Consider the following 17,939-nt stretch of genomic DNA (forward strand, 5'->3'; position numbering starts at 1 on the left):
CTCTTGCGGCGAGCTTTCACCGCCTGAGGATAGCATAGCTGCCTTAACTTATTCCTCCAGCACATTCCGTTTTTTAAAATGAAAATAGTCCACTTCAAGTGACCAAAACGTTTCCAAACTTGGCATACGTTCTATCCAAGCCTACATTAATCATGAGCGAATTCTAATATTACTCAACATTAAGGCAGCTGCTGAACATGGAAAGGCTACTAGAACTACTATTCTTACAGTAAAGAGCACTAAGCACTTTCTTAAGAGAAAGTTGAGGCGATATTCCTATATGCGTGCACGGCTAGGCAGGAGCAAGTCCCATCAAGTTTGATGTGTTCCCTCTCCCTGGCAATTGGGTTTAGGAGAGCCCTCTTACCGGCGCTCCTCTTGCTTATATTTTGCAGTCATTTAAGCTCTCAGCTGAATGCTCGCGGGCTGCACTTTTCCCGTTTCATTGCAATTCGACTCCACTGTTTACATTTTCCCTATCCACACCCGTGTGTGTTTGTGTGTTTTATACGTCTGCCAAATGGGGGCTAACATTTCATGGGGGGCGGGGTGATGAGCTTATGCCACAACAATACCGCACCGGCTCGCCTTCGCAGCGCTGCGGGGCTCTTTGTGGGCCCACGTCTCTCCCTCATTCCTCTTCTTCCGCCTCAGAGCAGGCGGCACCTCCGCCGCGGCCGAGCCAGGCCCTGAGCGGCTCCCCCGGCGAGCGGCCCCTTCCTCTCAGGCGTCCGCCTGCCGCTCCCTTCCTCCTCCTCCTCCTCCTCACAGACCAGCCGCCTCCCCTCCCCCCGGCCTCTGCCTCTCCTGCTCGCTCCCGCGGCGCGTTGGCCCAGACCAGGAGCGCGCACGTCGCCGCCACGGCTCCCTGCAGCTGCTCCGGCCCGGCTCTCGCGGCCCGCTCCGCCGTCTCAGCTTCTGCCCCGCTGGTCTCGCTCTCTCTCGCCCGGCCGCCTGCGACGAAGGAAGCCGGCGGCGGCGGGGAGGGGCCCCAGCGCCCCGCGACGCGTCCCTCCGACGACGACGACGACAACCCTCGTCGAGCTCGCGCCTCGCGGACCGAGCCACCAACCGCCGCCGCCTTGTCCCCTCCCCTCCCCCTCCGCCCTGCCAAGAATCCCTCAGGTAGGAGCCGCCCCGGGCCTGCGAGTGCCGCCCGCTTCTCTCCTGTTCTCCGCCGCGCAAGATGGAGCCTCACCCAGCTGGCTCCAAAGAAAGGAAGGCAGGAAGGAGAACGCCTTTCTCTCTCCTGGCGCCTTTCGGGCGCAGTCGGCGGAAGGCAGCACCCCCTGCGCCTCCCTCCTTCTTGCACCCCGGGGTGCCCGTGGGGTTTAGCGGGGTGGCACCATTTCCGCCGCTTCCTCTAACCCCCCCCCCCGTTTCTGTATCAAATTGTACAATTAGGTGGGTGGAATTGAAGGACCCTTCTTTCGCTGGGTGCCCGGAGAATAGACACCCAGACAGGGCAGCAGTAGGTTGAACTAGATCTGGACAGCCTTTCCCCCCCTTTTTCCTCCCCTCCTTGTAGGCGAGACGGGGTGGGTGGCTTGGTCGGCAACACACACACACACACACACACACACACTCTTCATTTGTTCTCTTCAAAGGCCCTCACAAAATTACAACTACGACTTTTTGTGGTGGTTGAAGCCATGTAAATTTGCAACATCGCCGCAGCCACCCTTAGTTGTGCCGCGTCACATAAATTTAACTAAATTGAAACAAAAAAACCGAATGCTAAAAAACCTAGGGGGAAAAACGGAGGGAAGCCTCGCCTCTCCTCGGCTTCTGCCTATCATCCAAGTGTGAACAAAAGGGCTATGTAGGTGAGAGAGCATGTTGTTGTTGTTTAGTCGTGTCCTTAAAGGGTAACTTATTTAACTAGCCAGAGTAAGGCAGATGCGGAGTCTTAACAGCTTTTTGGCCCAAGTGGAATGATGGAAAAGCTTATCACTCCCATGCCCCAAGACCTATTTAATTTCCCCCAGTGCTGATAATGAGGCACCATCTAATATAGACACAGAACGACTGTGTTTTCCCTATGAATGTCCCAGGAAGGACAATAATGCTGCAGTATGGGGTCGGAGGGGAAAGCAGGGATAAGCTTCTGTCAGTCTGCCCTCTATTCCTGAACTGCTATGGTCACTCAGTAGCAGGGAAAGATATACATTTTGTGGTTTTTATAACAGTATCTCTCTAGAATTTGTCTTGTTAAGTGTCCTATTAGTTAACCAAGGCACTTTGAGCTGTTCTCTTTGTGTGTGATTTCTTGTTTATATCTAACCAACTACATGTTTAATGAAAAAAATACCTGTCCCTGTATTTTGCACATATGTGTAAGCATACCTTTAATATATGGGACTGACAAATATTTGCATTGCTAGTTACTTAAATATTACATTGATTAGTGCTACCCACATTTATTAAGACCTGCTGCTTAAGTGCATCTCATTAGACCATTACATGTATAGCATTAGTGTGTGCTTTAGAATTGTTTTATGGGATCCAAATTTATGCTTGTAAACATTTAAAATGCAATCCTAACCCCCAATCCGTGCTTCTGGAGGGGAGTAGGAGCCAATGCATATTCCTGTACACTGTTTTCTACACTTGCAGGGTATCTGGTACTTCTGGTGCTACAGAGTATCTCACTGCAGCACAGGCGGGATGGCAGATGCAAATGTATTATTGGTGATGGATCTGCTGGAGGACCCCCATACCAAGGTGTTTGGGGTGGAACTGGAGTAACAAGAATCCTCTGTAGCCTAAGCTAGTCCACTTCCCAGAGAGGGGTCCCAATTGGGTTCCTCTGCTGCACCAGTCTGCAGCAAAAATTGTGATTTCAGTCTCTCCATCTTCCAGTCTAGCCGATGCAAGTAGGAGGGTTTTGGAGACACCAGTGATTCTATCACTCCATTTTGCCCTGCTGTTTCCCATCCAGAGGTAGGATTGCTCCCTTAGGCTGCAATCCTATACACACTTATCTGGAAGTAGGTCCCAGATTCTTGTGTGGTTTACTTTTGATTGCACTATTATTATTGTCATGCATTTAGCTTGTACATATTTTAAGATTAGATGTTAATTTTATGGTAGATGTTTAGGAAAAGTCTTTCTGCTCATGCAGATATAAGAAAATGTTTGTTGAACATCTTAGGTTTCAGCACAGTCTTTGCAAAACTAGTGAAGAGCATGATAAAGTACAGTCTCTGGCATGTTTCAGAGTTTTTCTGCTATTGATAGTGCCTTTATTTTGCATCCTCAGATTTTTATTTCGAGGATAAAATTAGACATTTGAGCATATGTCAAGATCCCAGTGGAAGCTATTAAATTTGCCTAAGAATGTACATCAGACTGATTTTATCTCCAATACCCATTACAATATGAGAATCCCAGTTGCAATGTTTTTTGTTTAATGGTAAAAGCCAAAAAAGCAGCATGCCAACTGTCCCGTCCCCCCAGTCCCTTAGGAGTGAAGTTGATTAGGCCAGAAGATATCTGCTTGCACAAATGCCCTGTCTATTAGAGGAGTTCCTATAAGAAAGCATTCCAGCCTGCATTTTGACACAGCAGGCTGGAGTGCTTATTCACCAGACTACTTTGGTGGGAACCATTTCCATCAATCTCCCTCCTGAATGAACAGGAATGATGGGAATTGCAGTCTATGCTCTTGAAGGGCCAAAGACTTTCCATTCCTGACATAAGGCATGTTTTGTGGCCACATGGGGTAGCACCCTCTGGCTCTGGTCAGTACCCAGATGGAAAATCACCTGTATCCTCCTCTCTGAGTAATGGAAGAAAGGCAGGATACCAGATGTTATAATTGATTTATAATAATGCTTGTTCTGCTCTTTGCTACTGGAACTGCAAAGAGCAGCATACAAACTTCCTGGGACAAGGTGGAAGAGTTCTATCCTTGACCAGATAGCAATTTTAGGATTGATAATAGAGTTGTTACCGGATTAAAGAGATATCAATTGATTAATTGTACGAGTCTTTGTCAGTTAACAGAGTACACTTCCATATGGTAAAAACAATAGAATGGAAACAAGATGTGTTGTTAATGCATACTCACATATGTTGTATGTGTACTTTATAAGAGACATTCCTATGTTACATGAAAGGGAGAACACCTTTTAAAATACTTGCTATTTGCAGTTTTATGACTTTTATAAAATATTTTGCTTAAAAATATGCTGTCTGATTAATCCAGGTAACTTTTCCGGCCAATTAACAGTTCAGTTCTATATGTACCTACTTGGAAGTAAGTCCCATTGATTTATTTGCAGTTTCCTTCCAAATAAATGAATTAAGTGGGGGAAATGATATATTCATAAGACTTAGTCACATATAAGATTGCACTGTAAAAGTTGTTAAAACTGATTAAACATTATAGCTTCTTTATTTAATCATGTATGGCCTGCCATTTTGTTAAATTAATGTTCAATTCAAGATACTGAACCTGATTCACTGCTGCTTCTTATCAGTAGCATGAAGCAAATAGTAGCATAAAGCTAATCTAACATTTCCATTGTTTGGGATATTTTTAACTAGAGGAAGTTGCATATACACCTTTCCTTCTATTAATAGCCTGTATAACTTTCTCCTGTATCCATCTCTTTCCCCCATTTGTCCCTGCAACAATAAAATGTTTATCCACAAAGAATAGTAGAATAATATTGCATCAGCCCCATGTCCTAAGTGAGGACCTAGTTCAAAGTACTGATTTTAATCTTTAAAGCGCTTAATTGCTTTGAAGCAGGTTAACTGAAAGATCACATTTTCTCACATACACCTAACTGAACATTGAGATCCCCTTCAGAGGCCTGCTTCAGTTGCCCTTGCCAAGTAAAGTAAGACAGTGGCTACCAGGTCTTTTTTGTGCTAGCTCCTCAACTGTTCAATGCCCTTCCTAGAGAGGAGCAACTGGCACCTTCTTTATGGCCATTCTAGGACCATGTGTTGCCCTTAGCAGCAGCAGCAGCAACAACAACAACAAACCTGTGTGAAATTAAGTGTTTTATACTAAACCACTCTTGAGTGTTGTGATTTTTTTCAGTACAGTGGTACCTCGGGTTACATACGCTTCAGGTTACAGACTCCGCTAACCCAGAAATAGTTCTTCAGGTTAAAAACTTTGCTTCAGGATAAGAACAGAAATCTTGCTCCGGCGGCGCGGCGGCAGCAGGAGGCCCCATTAGCTAAAGCGGTGCTTCAGGTTAAGAACAGTTTCAGGTTAAGAACGGACCTCTGGAATGGATTAAGTACTTAACCCGAGGTACCACTGTAACTTGGTTTCATTATTTCCCCTGGATATTTAATGGCAAGTTGTTATATATTTTTGTTACATTTTATTTTATCATTTTTGTGAATCGCCCATAATTCAATGTTTTTAAGTGGAATTAAATTATTAAAGTAAATGATGATGGTGATGGAATATACATGGTGTCCTCACATGCTTCTGGCTAAAAGTAAAACATTGGAAGTGTGCCTGCTGCACACTATGACTGCATGCAAGACAAATGCCCTACTTGGAAGTTATATATAATATGTATTTATAATACACACATTCTGCATTGTCATGTATATACTTGATAGGAAGCGTTGATAGATGCCAGCTTCCTATGGTGTGTATTACACAACATGTTTTGATTTATTTATTTATTTATTTATTTATCTATTTATTTATTTATACATACATACATACCCCACCCATCTGGCTGGGTTTCTGGGTGGCTCCCAACAAAACACTAAAAACAAAATAAAACTTCAAACATTAAAAACTTCCCTAAACAGGGCTGCCTTCAGATGTCTACTAAAAGTCAGATAGTTATTTATTTCCTTGATATCTGATGGGAGGACGTTCCACAGGGCGGATGCCACTACTGAGAAGGCCCTCTGCCTCATTCCCTGTAACCTCACTTCTTGTAGGGAGAGAACTGCCAGAAGGCCCTTGGCGCTGGATCTCAGTGTCCGGGCTGAACTATGGGGGTAGAGACACTACTTCAGGTATACTGAATGACTAGGTGCATGTGGGATTTATGCAACTCCTTACTTTGAATTCATTTCAGCATAAGAAGCTTGTTGTACATGAAGCAGCACTGCATGAAAAGCTATCTGGAAGCCAGTGTATAAGTGGCCTTGATCAATCTACATTACAACAAAGCCACTGGCATAGCTGCTGCTGAGGTTAGTGGAGAAATCCTCCACAGACAGTGGGGTCTCCAGTGAGCACCATGACACTTTGAGGATAGATGATCCTAAATTGTTACATTGACAAGGTCATTGATAATAAAAGGGCTTGTGCTTCAAATGGTTGATCATTGTTTCCTAATTGGATGACCTCTTGTTAAGACACTGTATTTCAACATCACTTTGAAGGCCAGATTAAACGTTGACTGGTATACCATTAGCACCTCTAGTTTACCCACCTTTCTAAAATGTTCTTCAGTAGACAGGTCATGTGTTGAAAATTAATGTAAGTTTTTTTTGGGGAAAGTTAAGCCCCTTTGATGGAGAAATTATTGAATTAAATAGTTCAGTGTCATCTTTCTAAGCAACAATGTGGTTTTCACAGATTGCCGAACAATTACAACATAAGTAGATTGGTGTGTCATATTACTTAATTATTTCTAGGCCAAGTTTAATAACAACATTTCCATAAAAATTCCATTGATGCCATTGCTTTTGAAACAATCTGGGAAAAGAACAATCCTTTCATAATAATGCACCTGTTTAATGAATGAGCTTTTCTTAAGATCAGAGATGACATACTGATTTACTTTTGGTATATACTCAAATATTCTCTAAAATAGATAAATATTTCAAAGCTTACATTCATTTAGAAACTTCCATTTTGTTTTCAACCTGGATACCAAGACCACTGTTAGTATTTTGGAAATGTAGACTAGAGCATCATCTTTGAAGGAAAGAGACCTAGTATAAACAAGAAGCAGCTATACAAACAATCAGTAAACAGAGAAAGAATTACACCACTACTGAGTCCATATTATGAGACCAACCAGTTAAGAGGCTTTTAAGAGACTGATAAACAATGGGTCACATCAAACCTTTGGTTTGATTGAATCCTCATCAAAACCAGAAGGATTTACATGGGAGATGTCATATCTCTCTATCTATGAATGAATAGGAGAGCTGCTTCATAACAAATTCATCATACCTATGCTGAAAAGCAGGAAAGAAAAAACAATGTCTGGTACTTCGTAATTGATTCTACTGGCCTCCCATCCTGAGTTTGCGAATATAGGCAGGCACTGTAAATTTGGGGCATTAAAGAGAATACGATATTAGAAGACACTGAGATCCAGCACTGAGGGCCTTCTGGCGGTTCCCTCATTGCGAGAAGTGAGGTTACAGGGAACCAGACAGAGGGCCTTCTCAGTAGTGGCGCCCGCCCTGTGGAACGTGAAGGAAATAAGATGTGAAGGAAATAAGCAGCTATCTTCTTTTTAAAAGACATCTGAAGGCAGCCCTGTTTAGGGAAGTTTTTAATATTTAATGCTGTATTGTTTTTAACACTTGATTGGAAGCTGCCCAGAGTGGCTGGGGAAACTCAGCCAGATGGGCAGGGTATAAATAATAAATTATTATTATTATTATTATTCTATAATGATATATGCCTTGGAATGGGGAAGATAGTTTAATTTCCTATGGATGCAGAAACACTTTCTTAATGAAAGCTAAAATATGAGAGCTGACCCTGCATCCTTAACTATCTTAGAATAGAGAATATGAATACAGTTGAGAGAGGACTGGTCTTTAGTATATAGGAAAACATGGAAATTGATTGTGGCAGAGAAATTGCAGCAGTCCAGAATTCACTGTAGACTATCCACTCTTAAAACCAGTTTCCAGATGCACAATATAAGCTGTATTAAAACCATTACCCTCAATTTATGGCAGGGCTGTGTGGCCAAAGTAATGTGCTGCCACTTGTGCAAACACTTTCTGGTCTATTTTTCCAGGAACTAATCACAAAGCAACAAATAAACATTGACTCCCAGTTAGCACTTCTGAATAGTGCTTCTAAAATGACAGATATTAAAAGTAAAGCTCTGATTTTTATCTACTATTGACAGTCTGGTTTTGAAAAAAGACTATAAAAAGAGCCAAAAGAGAGTATGCAAAATGTGAAGTATTATGTCAGAGAAGCTAACATAAGCTGAGCATGGGGGGGGGGCAAATTATTTTTGGAATGGTTTGATTTTATTATTTATATTCACACACACAATATAAACAATGGAGTACCACCATAAAATATCTATGTCCTTTTAAATGTGTTTGTTGGAAGGGAGGTTATTGGTTTGTTCTTGTTCTTGTTTTTATTATGTATTTTGTGTTCTCATTTTGTATCTTTATGTTGTGAACTGCTCATGATCTTCAGATGAAGGGCAGTATAAAAATTTAAGAAATAGAAATAAAATAAAATGTCAGTATACACTTACTGGAATGGCTTTTTCAATTCTTAGAATCATAGAATCATAGAATCATAGAGTTGGAAGAGACCACAAGGGTCATCGAGTCCAACCCCCTGCCAAGCAGGAAATTCTTGGTCATGTCAGATATACCTGAAAAGAACTAAGAAGAAAAATATGAAAAAATACAGTCAGTAGAATCCTAGCCCCTGAAACATTATTTTTTATCTTCCTGTAAGTTTTATGATTATGAAACCAATAAAAATCAATTTAAAAAGAAACTTTCGGTTCACTGTGATTTTTTTTAAAGCACCTATCATTGCAATGCTGAAACTCTGTGTAAGATTTATTTGTGCTAAATCAAAGATTAATGCAAAAATGTAAAATTAGCAGAAACCTATGCTGTAATACATTGATAGTGTTTTGGAGTAGTATTTGATTAATGAGTCTGTTGATATTCATGATGTATTGTTTAGGTGTTGGTTTGTGCCCTGTGCTGATTTGTCTAATTTTGGAGGGCATTGCAAATATTTCCCTGCTGAATGCTACCTTTTTTTTTTTTTTTACATCTCTCCCTCTTTCTCTCTCTCTTTTGGTAGAAAATGATGCATCCTGTTGCCAGCGGTAACTCCCCTTTCTGTGGGCCTGGGAAGAGTTCTTGCCTTAATGATGACAACGTGACCCCCACTGATCAGTTTGATTTGTATTCCACACAACAAACCAAGTATAGCCACACAGTCAGCCACAAGCCAATACCATGCCAGAGACAAGATGCGTTAAATGAACCACATTTGCAGACCACAAGTGGCAGGAGTATAGAGACGAAAGATGATATAAAGAAAAAGAAAAACCTCAACAGATCTGGTAAACGTGGAAGACCTTCGGGGACCACAAAATCAGCGGGCTACAGAACGAGCACAGGTAGACCGCTGGGGACCACCAAAGCAGCTGGATTTAAGACAAGTCCAGGTAGACCCTTGGGTACAACTAAAGCTGCAGGATACAAAGTCAGCCCAGGGAGACCTCCAGGTAGCATTAAAGCTCTATCACGGCTTGCAAATCTAAGTTATACTTGTAGCAGCGCAGCATTTCCCTATGCTGTGGTACATAACAGAGGAGTGCATGCTGCTGGTGAAACAAGTAGCAAAATCAAGCAACCTGCTGAGTGAAAAACGAGGAATTAAGTAACATTTCCTCAGTAATTCTTTTTAAATTATCTGAGTTGTGGCATGTTTTTTTCACTTCTTTTGTAACGTTTCCATAACTTACTTTCCTACATTTTATTTTTTTTAAGATGTCATATCATAATCACTTAATGTTTCTTACGTTTACAAGCGGACTCCTCAGTGGTGCCCTTGTCTATTTCCAGAAAATAATTACTAATATTCTAAGTGTCAAAGTTATTGTCTGGCCATTTTAGTTATGTGGTTAGCAATTCAACTAGCAGAATTCTGCATCCTAGGTTATTTATAGTCAAAATAAAGACTTGTTCAACAAGTAACCAGAAGAAACTAATAGAAACCAATTATTCAGGACAGCTTTACCAGGAATAGTTCTGTAAAGTTTGCAGTGTACGTGTCTCTTTTTTCTTTTTCTTTTTGTTAATAGGAGGAAGTAGAAAAAGAACTAAATTTTCCACAATGGCTGGAACTTAACACGGACCTCAATATTTGTAGATACTTCAAAATTTCAAAACTATATTTTTTAAAAAGTGGTCATTCCAGGCAGTCATTGCATTAAAGTGCTATCAGTTTCAAGTAATCCAAACATTTAAAAAAAATCCTATGTAGCACCTGATATATATCCAAAGTGCTATTTTTCCATTAAAGTATGGTAGCTCTCCTGCATATGCTAACTGTTGGACACTGACTTACAATTTATAAAAGCCTAAGACTACACATACCAAATCAAAAAGAATTAAATATTTGAAATATTTTATAATTTAACTTCTAAAAAGTGCTATCAAATATGCAAATAATGTACAGGTGTAGTAAAAGTTGTGGCTGAGATTCTGCACATTTGTGTGCTCCTAAATCCAGTCCATTTCAGTGACATTTGCCATACACAGATATATGTGAGATTTGCCCTGTGTTCTCAGATCTGTCAATAAATATACACATTTTAAGTGACTGCAATATCTGCATAGATGGCAGCAGTTTTTTAGGATTTCAAATATTTGGTGTGGTTGAAAATTATACCTTTCAGATAGATAATCTTGTCATGTTTAATAATTTTGCCAGTGGAAGTCTTATTTATCACACATACTGTAGCTAAGAGAGCGTATATCTACCAAAGGATGACATTTCATGGATCATAATTGGAAATGATACAGTTGATGCACAAGCAAGTTGCAATTTGATGTGTTTATAGACCCCAGATATATAACAAACTATTGGAATACATCTATGCATGGAGGTGCAGAACTATACATACATTTTGCCATTTTGTGCACCTAAAATAAATGTTCTGCATTGAATTGGGTATGTGTTGTTATTTTTTAAAATGTGTATGTGTGAGAGAGAGACAATGTATAATACACACATTACGTTGTAACTGAATAAACTCTCAATATTGAATATATTCCAAATATTTCTTTAGAACTAAAGCTATTCTGAAAATAAGTTTACATATAGTTATAGATTAAAAATTTAAATTTGTATCTTCAAATACGCAAGAGAGAGGTTATAGATAAATATTTGCAAATTCATGGGGACAGACTTCTTTCAGGTTAATTAGAGAGATGAAAATGAACAGTATTGATTCTTTTCCTTTGTAAGATAAATATTGTGGCCTGCTGACATTTTGATGACAACTCTGATTTTAGTAATGACAACTTAAGAAATGGATGTCATTTCATGCCTTTTTTATCAGGAAAAAAGCAGCAAGCCTTCAGGTGTTCCAGTGATGCCTAACTCATAATGAGCTGGACTTTATCCTGTATTTTATAATAGGTGTGTTGAATTGTTTTGGGGGGACTTTGTATGCACTGGCAACCTTGAACCTCAACAGTACTGGAAGGCTCTTTAGTCATGTAAACTAATGGCAGCTAAATGCTGGTAAAATAATTTTTTGCTGAAGCTATGAAGTCCATTATATATTTCCTCAAGAAACTTCGGAATATGAAACTCTTATTAATTTTCCCCACAGTGGTGCAACTTCTGACACACACAGTGCTAATGTGAGCTAGTTCACCCTCAGGACATATATTGTGTTGGCTGTTTTGTTAGATGGTTCTTTTTTTCCAACCCAGAGGCTGTTTCAGACCCTTTCTGAACTCTCTCTAGGAAAGCAGCTGAATGTAAAAACTACAAGAACGGCACACCTTACTGGCAAGGAGCAAGTTGCATGTCACCAATGTACCTTTGAGTAACTCTACTTACCTCCTCCTGTTTTTTCAAGCTACCCTTTTATTTCTCACGTGTGCATCTCCTCAATGGTGTCGTGCAGTGTGTTGGGAAACAACGCAGATGCATTATTGCTCTAGTATAATGAATTTTGTATTCACATATGCTGAGAAAATAATGAACTCATCTAAGCAATTTATGTTCATTTATAGTGCTTATTAATTATATCATATGGAAAACTTACCCATTAAAATAACTTAATATTGTAAGTTGGGAGGGGGGCCAGAAAAATCCTCTTTCATTTCTCTAAAGGGCAGTTTAGCGCCTGGATTTGTTAATGAGGCCAGAAAAACACTGTTGGGCATTTCTTGATTCCAGTTCATTTTATCCTCTACTGCGGTTTACAAGTGCCATGCTGTGGGGGAAAACAGAAGTCAAGAACTTGAGATGTTTGAATGGTATATTCAAATATTTTTGCTACTCCTGTATATAATCTCCAGAATACATTGTGTTTTTCTTTTTCTTTTCTTTTTTTGTAACACTGTCTCTTGTCATGACAAACACTGAAACAGCATGTTAATTCCTATACTTTGATATTATTGGAGAGGGGGAGGAGGAATGTCCCTTTCTCCTTGTAGTATTAATACATGATTTGTAAAGCAAATTGATAATTTTATATTATATACCTTAATTCTGCTCTTCATAAGCTAGGATTGTTGATGTGTATTGGCACTGTTCAGAAAATCTACATGTCAAACTTGTGTTCACTTTTCTTTTGATTTAAAAATAGCCTTTTTCACTTTTTGATAAAGCAATTAGCATAACTAAGCATTAAGAGAGATCTATACTACAGCCGCTATTTTAAACACTTACAGAAATTGCTGTTCACTTTCTGGTGAAATTTACTTAAACCGTAGAACCAAATAATTTTACTTCTATTTTTGAAGTCTTGCACTGGATATTTTCAAAATCTTTACACACACACATATATACACACACACACTGCTGTAAGTTTAATTAGGGGCTAACTATTGTGAAGGTGGCATTTTTTAAAAATACAGGTAATTTTCTTAAATGAATTCATGTTTTGCAAATTTTGAGAATAGAACTTCCTGGTGAGGACTCATCTGGCATTTCTGTTTTGCAGTGGTCCATTTCAATTATGCTTTGAAGTTGCTTTTGGTCTTGGGACAAACCCAGCAAGTCAGGATAATGCATATGGGATGAGATATTCCCTGATCTACAATGCAGAAGGCAGTTAATATCAGAGCATTAACTTTTGCCTTCTTTTGAAAGACAGAGTAGCAGAGATAACTTTACAGCTTTTTCCTAAGTTGTCATTCTGGTTTTTATTACTGTATGTATAGAGCAGCATCAATCAATTTATTAAATACAAAACAGTTTCTTGTAATCAAGGTTCTTGGATTCCACTTATATTCACATTATGTTTTATTATTATACATATATTTAACATAGTTCAAACATTATTATACATGTAAGAAAATACTAGAGCGGCCTTTCCTTCTGATTTTTTTCCAGATAGATAAATCTAGGTTCTGCGATGTGTAATCTATTTCATCTTGAAAGTTATAGTAATTTTATGAAATTTTCAGAAATCTGCTTAAATGGGCCATTTTAAGATTCTCATCTTTCACTGTTTGCTTTTCTGATGGGATGGGTTATTTTGGTGGAAACAGTTGCTCATTAATTATCACCCTGTCTTCTGCTGTAAAAAGTCTGATTAGATACTGTGTATGTTCTTATGTCCATGAACTTCAGCTACTCGTGTGCAATTGTCTGTATGGGAATGGAGTAGTGTTCATGATCTGTATTTACGTCATCATATGGATGTATATTTATTAATAAAGTAATTGCTTTAAACACCAAATAACTTTATTACTGTATGTTTTATATTCTTGCCACCCCCACCCCCAGTGTAAGTTGAAACCCAGCAAACACCTGTTAAATTAACCAGCTTTGCAGATGAATAAAGCAACTCTTCAATTGTTACCCATAAAAAGAAATTGAATGTTTTGAACTACTTTTTTATATGCTTTCCCTCGCTTGTTCTCTTATCAGATGGATATATGTTCCAAACAAAAATAATTCCCAACTCCCTTCTCTTCCCCCACTTTATTTTCTGAAAGTATTAGGGATTGGGCCCACCATATAGGGATTACTTACTCCCTGCTTGTTATCTCCAGGCCAGTTTACCAATCATAATTACCGTATTTTTCGCTCTATAACACGCACCCGACCATAACACACACATAGTTTTTAGAGGAGGAAAATCCATAGGCATGCCACCCATAGGCATTTCCTCCATAACACGCACAGACATTTCCCCTTACTTTCTAGGAGGAAAAAAAGTGAGTGTTATGGTGCAAAAAATACGGTAGGATGCTGGGCAATGCAGATAGTCTTAGTGGCCATAAACAGCAATACTGCAGCCCCACTATTTCTTGAAAGACTTTCAGAAATGTTATAAGACCACCTTGCATTAATTTTAGTGACAGTTCAAACCTTGGTTTGAGTGACTTCAAGTTTTTTATTTATCTGAACTTAATTTATTATATATATGTTTTCAGCTTACATCAACAGACTTGCTCTGTAATTTGACAAGGAAAACATTTTTACAGTGGTATTGCATATAGAGGAGGGGTGGGGAACTGGAGCAGATCAGCAGGCTGGATCCAGATCTGAGCCACCCTCTGCTGACCACTTTTGACTGGCAGATGTCATGTGACAGCCATTTATTCAAACTCCAAAAGGAAGAATCAGCAGCACACTCTTAAGTGTGTTCCTGAGACTTCCCTTCTTCCTTTGTAGCCTTGGCTTGAATTGAAGCTGCTACTGCTGCCGCAAAGACTTCTGCAGAAAGCAGTGCTAATTGTACACCCTGTTTTGGCAGGGATCAGCTCCACTTGGGTGCTCTGATTGGGAGCTCCTGAGTGGAGCTGACCCCAGTGGTCTTTGCATTTAAAAGCACTAAATGCAGGTCTTGCTTGCCAAGGAACAATTCAGAGCACACTTTAAGACTCCTGGTGGTTTCTTTGCAGTTGTGACTTTACCTGCCCCACACCTGTTACCATAAGCTGTCAGGTGTGAGGCAGGTGGGTGTGGCTTGGAGAATACAGCCTTGTAGGTTAAAACTGGGGATCCTGATGGGCCTAATTTGTCTTGTGTGTTGAATGTTTCCCATCCTGATAAAGAGAAAGGGGATGTAGTTCAGTGCTTTGTGTGCAGAATGTCCAAAGTTTCTACCTTAGCATCTCCAAGTTGGATTGGGAAAGACTTGTGTCTGCAATGTCAATAGGTGATATATAATGTCATGTGAATGGACTTCTTCCCCACCCCGCCCTACAGAGGAAATTTTGGGGGGGCTGCAGAAGGGAGGAGGACCTACAGCAGCTATTAATTTCATCTATTAATCACTTCCCACGAGGCATCCCAAAGCAATTTAGAATATTTTATTATGTTGCATGTCACCCAGTGTAGATAATTGTGAGCTAATACCAGATTCTTAATCCTCTTCTTATTCTAGATTCTTATTCCTCTTGCAGTCAAAATTTTAGAGACATCCAGCTAACAATGGTGCTATACCATAGTGCTGCTCATGCCATTTATGTAAGGCACTTGATACACTTTTGCTTAAAATTTAGAATATGTAGGGTTATATCTGATGTATTGCTAGATATGTTGTTATGAGTAGTCCTCTTTAAAGATCTCGACATTTCTATGTATCGCTGTGATGTGGCAAAGTTCCAATATCAATAATAATTAGGGGGAAATCTGAACTATCAAAATTTAGCATTGTTCCTGTTGGCTATGGTAATTATGGTTCAGTAAGAGGCTTTTATCCAAACAGCTATATTTAAACAGTTGACCACCTTGGTGGTCTACACACCGCTGAGTATTTACTGATAACAAGACAGAAAAAATGTCAAAAACTGCACCTTAAGTTATCATTCAGGTACATAGGGTGGGGGCAGAAACCATTCTATGATCTATTTTTTAAATAGCAGAAAGCAAACCCCATCTTTTTTATGCATATCACAGCTGTTAGATAACTGTTTCAGGATAAGTTACTTAATATTCCATAAACACCATGAATTGAATCCAAATGAACTTACTTCAACAGAAGATCCAATCCCATATGGATCCCATCTCCAATGTAAGATGGGAAGGCATTCACAAAGTATATCATTTATGCAGGGACATGTAAGAGTGTGGATCAAAACTGAACATCTTTTTTGGTCCCAAGCACTGCATTTCATGGTGAGACAGAGACACACAGCAGATAAAAGAAAATTATGCGTGCTTTGTGTCCGAAAAGCAAATTGCCAATAACATGAACAATTGAAAGAGATATTTAAGAGCATGGCCATGCTGCCTAGGGTTGATGGGATTTGGAGCTCAGCAACATCTGGAGGGCCACAAGCTCCCCACCCATGATCTTAAATATCCCTTTCAATTGTTCACGTTATTGGCAATTATCACCTATGAGTTTCTGATCTCAATGAAGCAGACTAATTTTCAAATAGATAAACTGCAAGATACAACTGCTAACCAAACCTGCCTTTCCAGGATCTGCTAACCAAACCTATAATTTCCAGGATCAAGTGCCTGGATAAAAGGGCTTTTTCTTTTTCTAAGGCATGTTTTCTTTTGCATTTTTCCAAGGTTCTTCATGTTTAAGTAATACCAAAAGGATATTCTATAGACTCAGAGTTTTTTTCATCTACAGTAACCTGCATTCTAAGTTTGTTGTAAGTTATGTCATTGTAAAAACTTCCAAAGATTTAAAGCAAAATAAAACTTGCAAATGAGAGCACTTTAGATTGTTAACAGTGTCTAAAGGCAGATGGGTATCTTTCTGTATCACTTTCTGGCTTCTTTGGCATAATATCCATCTAATGTATAAGTTAAAACTTTTTGCCATGGTAGAAATAAATACAAAACCTAGTTTATTTGGAACATACAGTTGCAAACAGTGTGCGGGCAACTCTATTCTGTTTCGGAATTCTCATAAATTTTACATTAAAGTGCACTGAATTTGGGCCATTTCAAGTCTGCTGGGTAGCTATGAAAAGAAAGAGATGATGTATGAGAATCTGGTTATCCAGCAGTGCCAAAGTAGGTTGTTTCATATGCTTCCCTAGATAAGTATAAACAATAATCTATGGACTATTCATGTTCCTTTCCTGCATCTCTCCCATTATATTTGTTCTTGGATAAAACAATCAAACAAACTTTGGTTTAAGAGAAAATTTTACATGCTTAGGAATTTAATTCATGTGCCAAAAAGCAAGGCAATTGCAAGTTAAGCCACTCTACCCTAACTAACGAGTCATGCTTGCAGAAAAATGCATTCTACAGGCTCTTACATTGTACTTACATAGAAAAGCATTTTGATCCTAAAACAGCTTTTTGTTTTTAATGGATATTTTTTGAAAATGGAATTGAATTAACCTAAGGCCAATGATTGTGATGACTTGTCTATAATACATAACTCTGCAGTGATATAAAGTATTGAAAGTCACAATATCTCAGTAATTAGATATTGCCCCTGCAAGGTAGGTCATCTTCATATTGTTGATGTTTTTAGTTTGTTCCTAGTTTGTCCTGTAGTCCCATTTGATTAGCTGTCTGGAGAGGAAGAAGTAAAGCTGAGACAATAGCCTTGGAATTCAGTCCTTTATTATCTGAGACTGAAAATTAAGTTAACACAGAGATATCAAAAGAGATGAGATATAGAACAACATACTTGAAGTGAGCCAAACCAGTGAATAGAATCAGAAAACTGTAGAGTTGGAAGGAACCCAAAGGATCATCTAGTTCAACCCCCTGCAATGCATGGTCATGGCAGCCCTTCATTCTATCTGTCTGTCTGTCTCCTACCTACCCACTCACCCAATCATGAGAACTTCACATGCAAACATGAGCAAGCACACATGCAAGACAGGAAGATAGCACATGCAAACATGATAATTGGCCATGCATGCTAGTTCAGTAACAACTGGAGGGCCAAAGTTTCCCTACTCCAACTACAGAGCAATATGCAGCAGCATGCCCACACATGAGCACAAACCACTAGACAAACCACTTGAGGTAGCACAATGGTTTAACACAATGGTCTGGCTGTTAAACAGAAGGTTGGTGG

General features: G+C 39.3%; 1 protein-coding gene across 6 annotated transcripts; it reads left to right on the top strand.

The window, feature by feature from the left end:
* The first annotated feature begins 812 nt into the window (after positions 1 to 812).
* On the top strand, positions 813 to 13,664 carry LOC310699743 (UPF0461 protein C5orf24 homolog). Of its 6 annotated transcripts, none has more exons than XM_083488254.1 (3): positions 813 to 1,125; positions 9,032 to 9,461; positions 11,304 to 13,664. In XM_083488254.1, exons 2-3 carry the CDS (start codon positions 9,035 to 9,037, stop codon positions 11,342 to 11,344), a joined length of 468 nt encoding a protein of 155 aa, XP_083344380.1. In that variant the 5' UTR covers positions 813 to 1,125; positions 9,032 to 9,034; the 3' UTR covers positions 11,345 to 13,664. The 6 variants fall into 6 exon arrangements, with proteins under 6 accessions (XP_083344380.1, XP_083344376.1, XP_083344379.1 ...); XM_083488253.1 differs by lacking the exon at positions 813 to 1,125 and adding an exon at positions 1,134 to 1,279; XM_083488250.1 differs by having other exon boundaries at positions 840 to 1,125; positions 9,032 to 13,664.
* Positions 13,665 to 17,939: the final 4,275 nt, after the last annotated feature.

The sequence above is a fragment of the Podarcis liolepis genome (genome assembly GCF_965112155.1).
Source record: "Podarcis liolepis genome assembly, chromosome: 2".
Classification (NCBI taxonomy): domain Eukaryota; kingdom Metazoa; phylum Chordata; class Lepidosauria; order Squamata; family Lacertidae; genus Podarcis; species Podarcis liolepis.

What these genes read in the sequence shown, in the direction of transcription:
- LOC310699743 (XM_083488249.1), top strand. Translation starts at nt 1,187, where the DNA reads ATGGAGCCTCACCCAGCTGGCTCCAAAGAAAGGAAGGCAGGAAGGAGA. An exon ending in TCGGGCGCAGTCGGCGGAAG is followed by an intron (nt 1,280 to 9,031) that starts GCAGCACCCCCT and finishes CTCTTTTGGTAG; the next exon opens with AAAATGATGCATCCTGTTGC.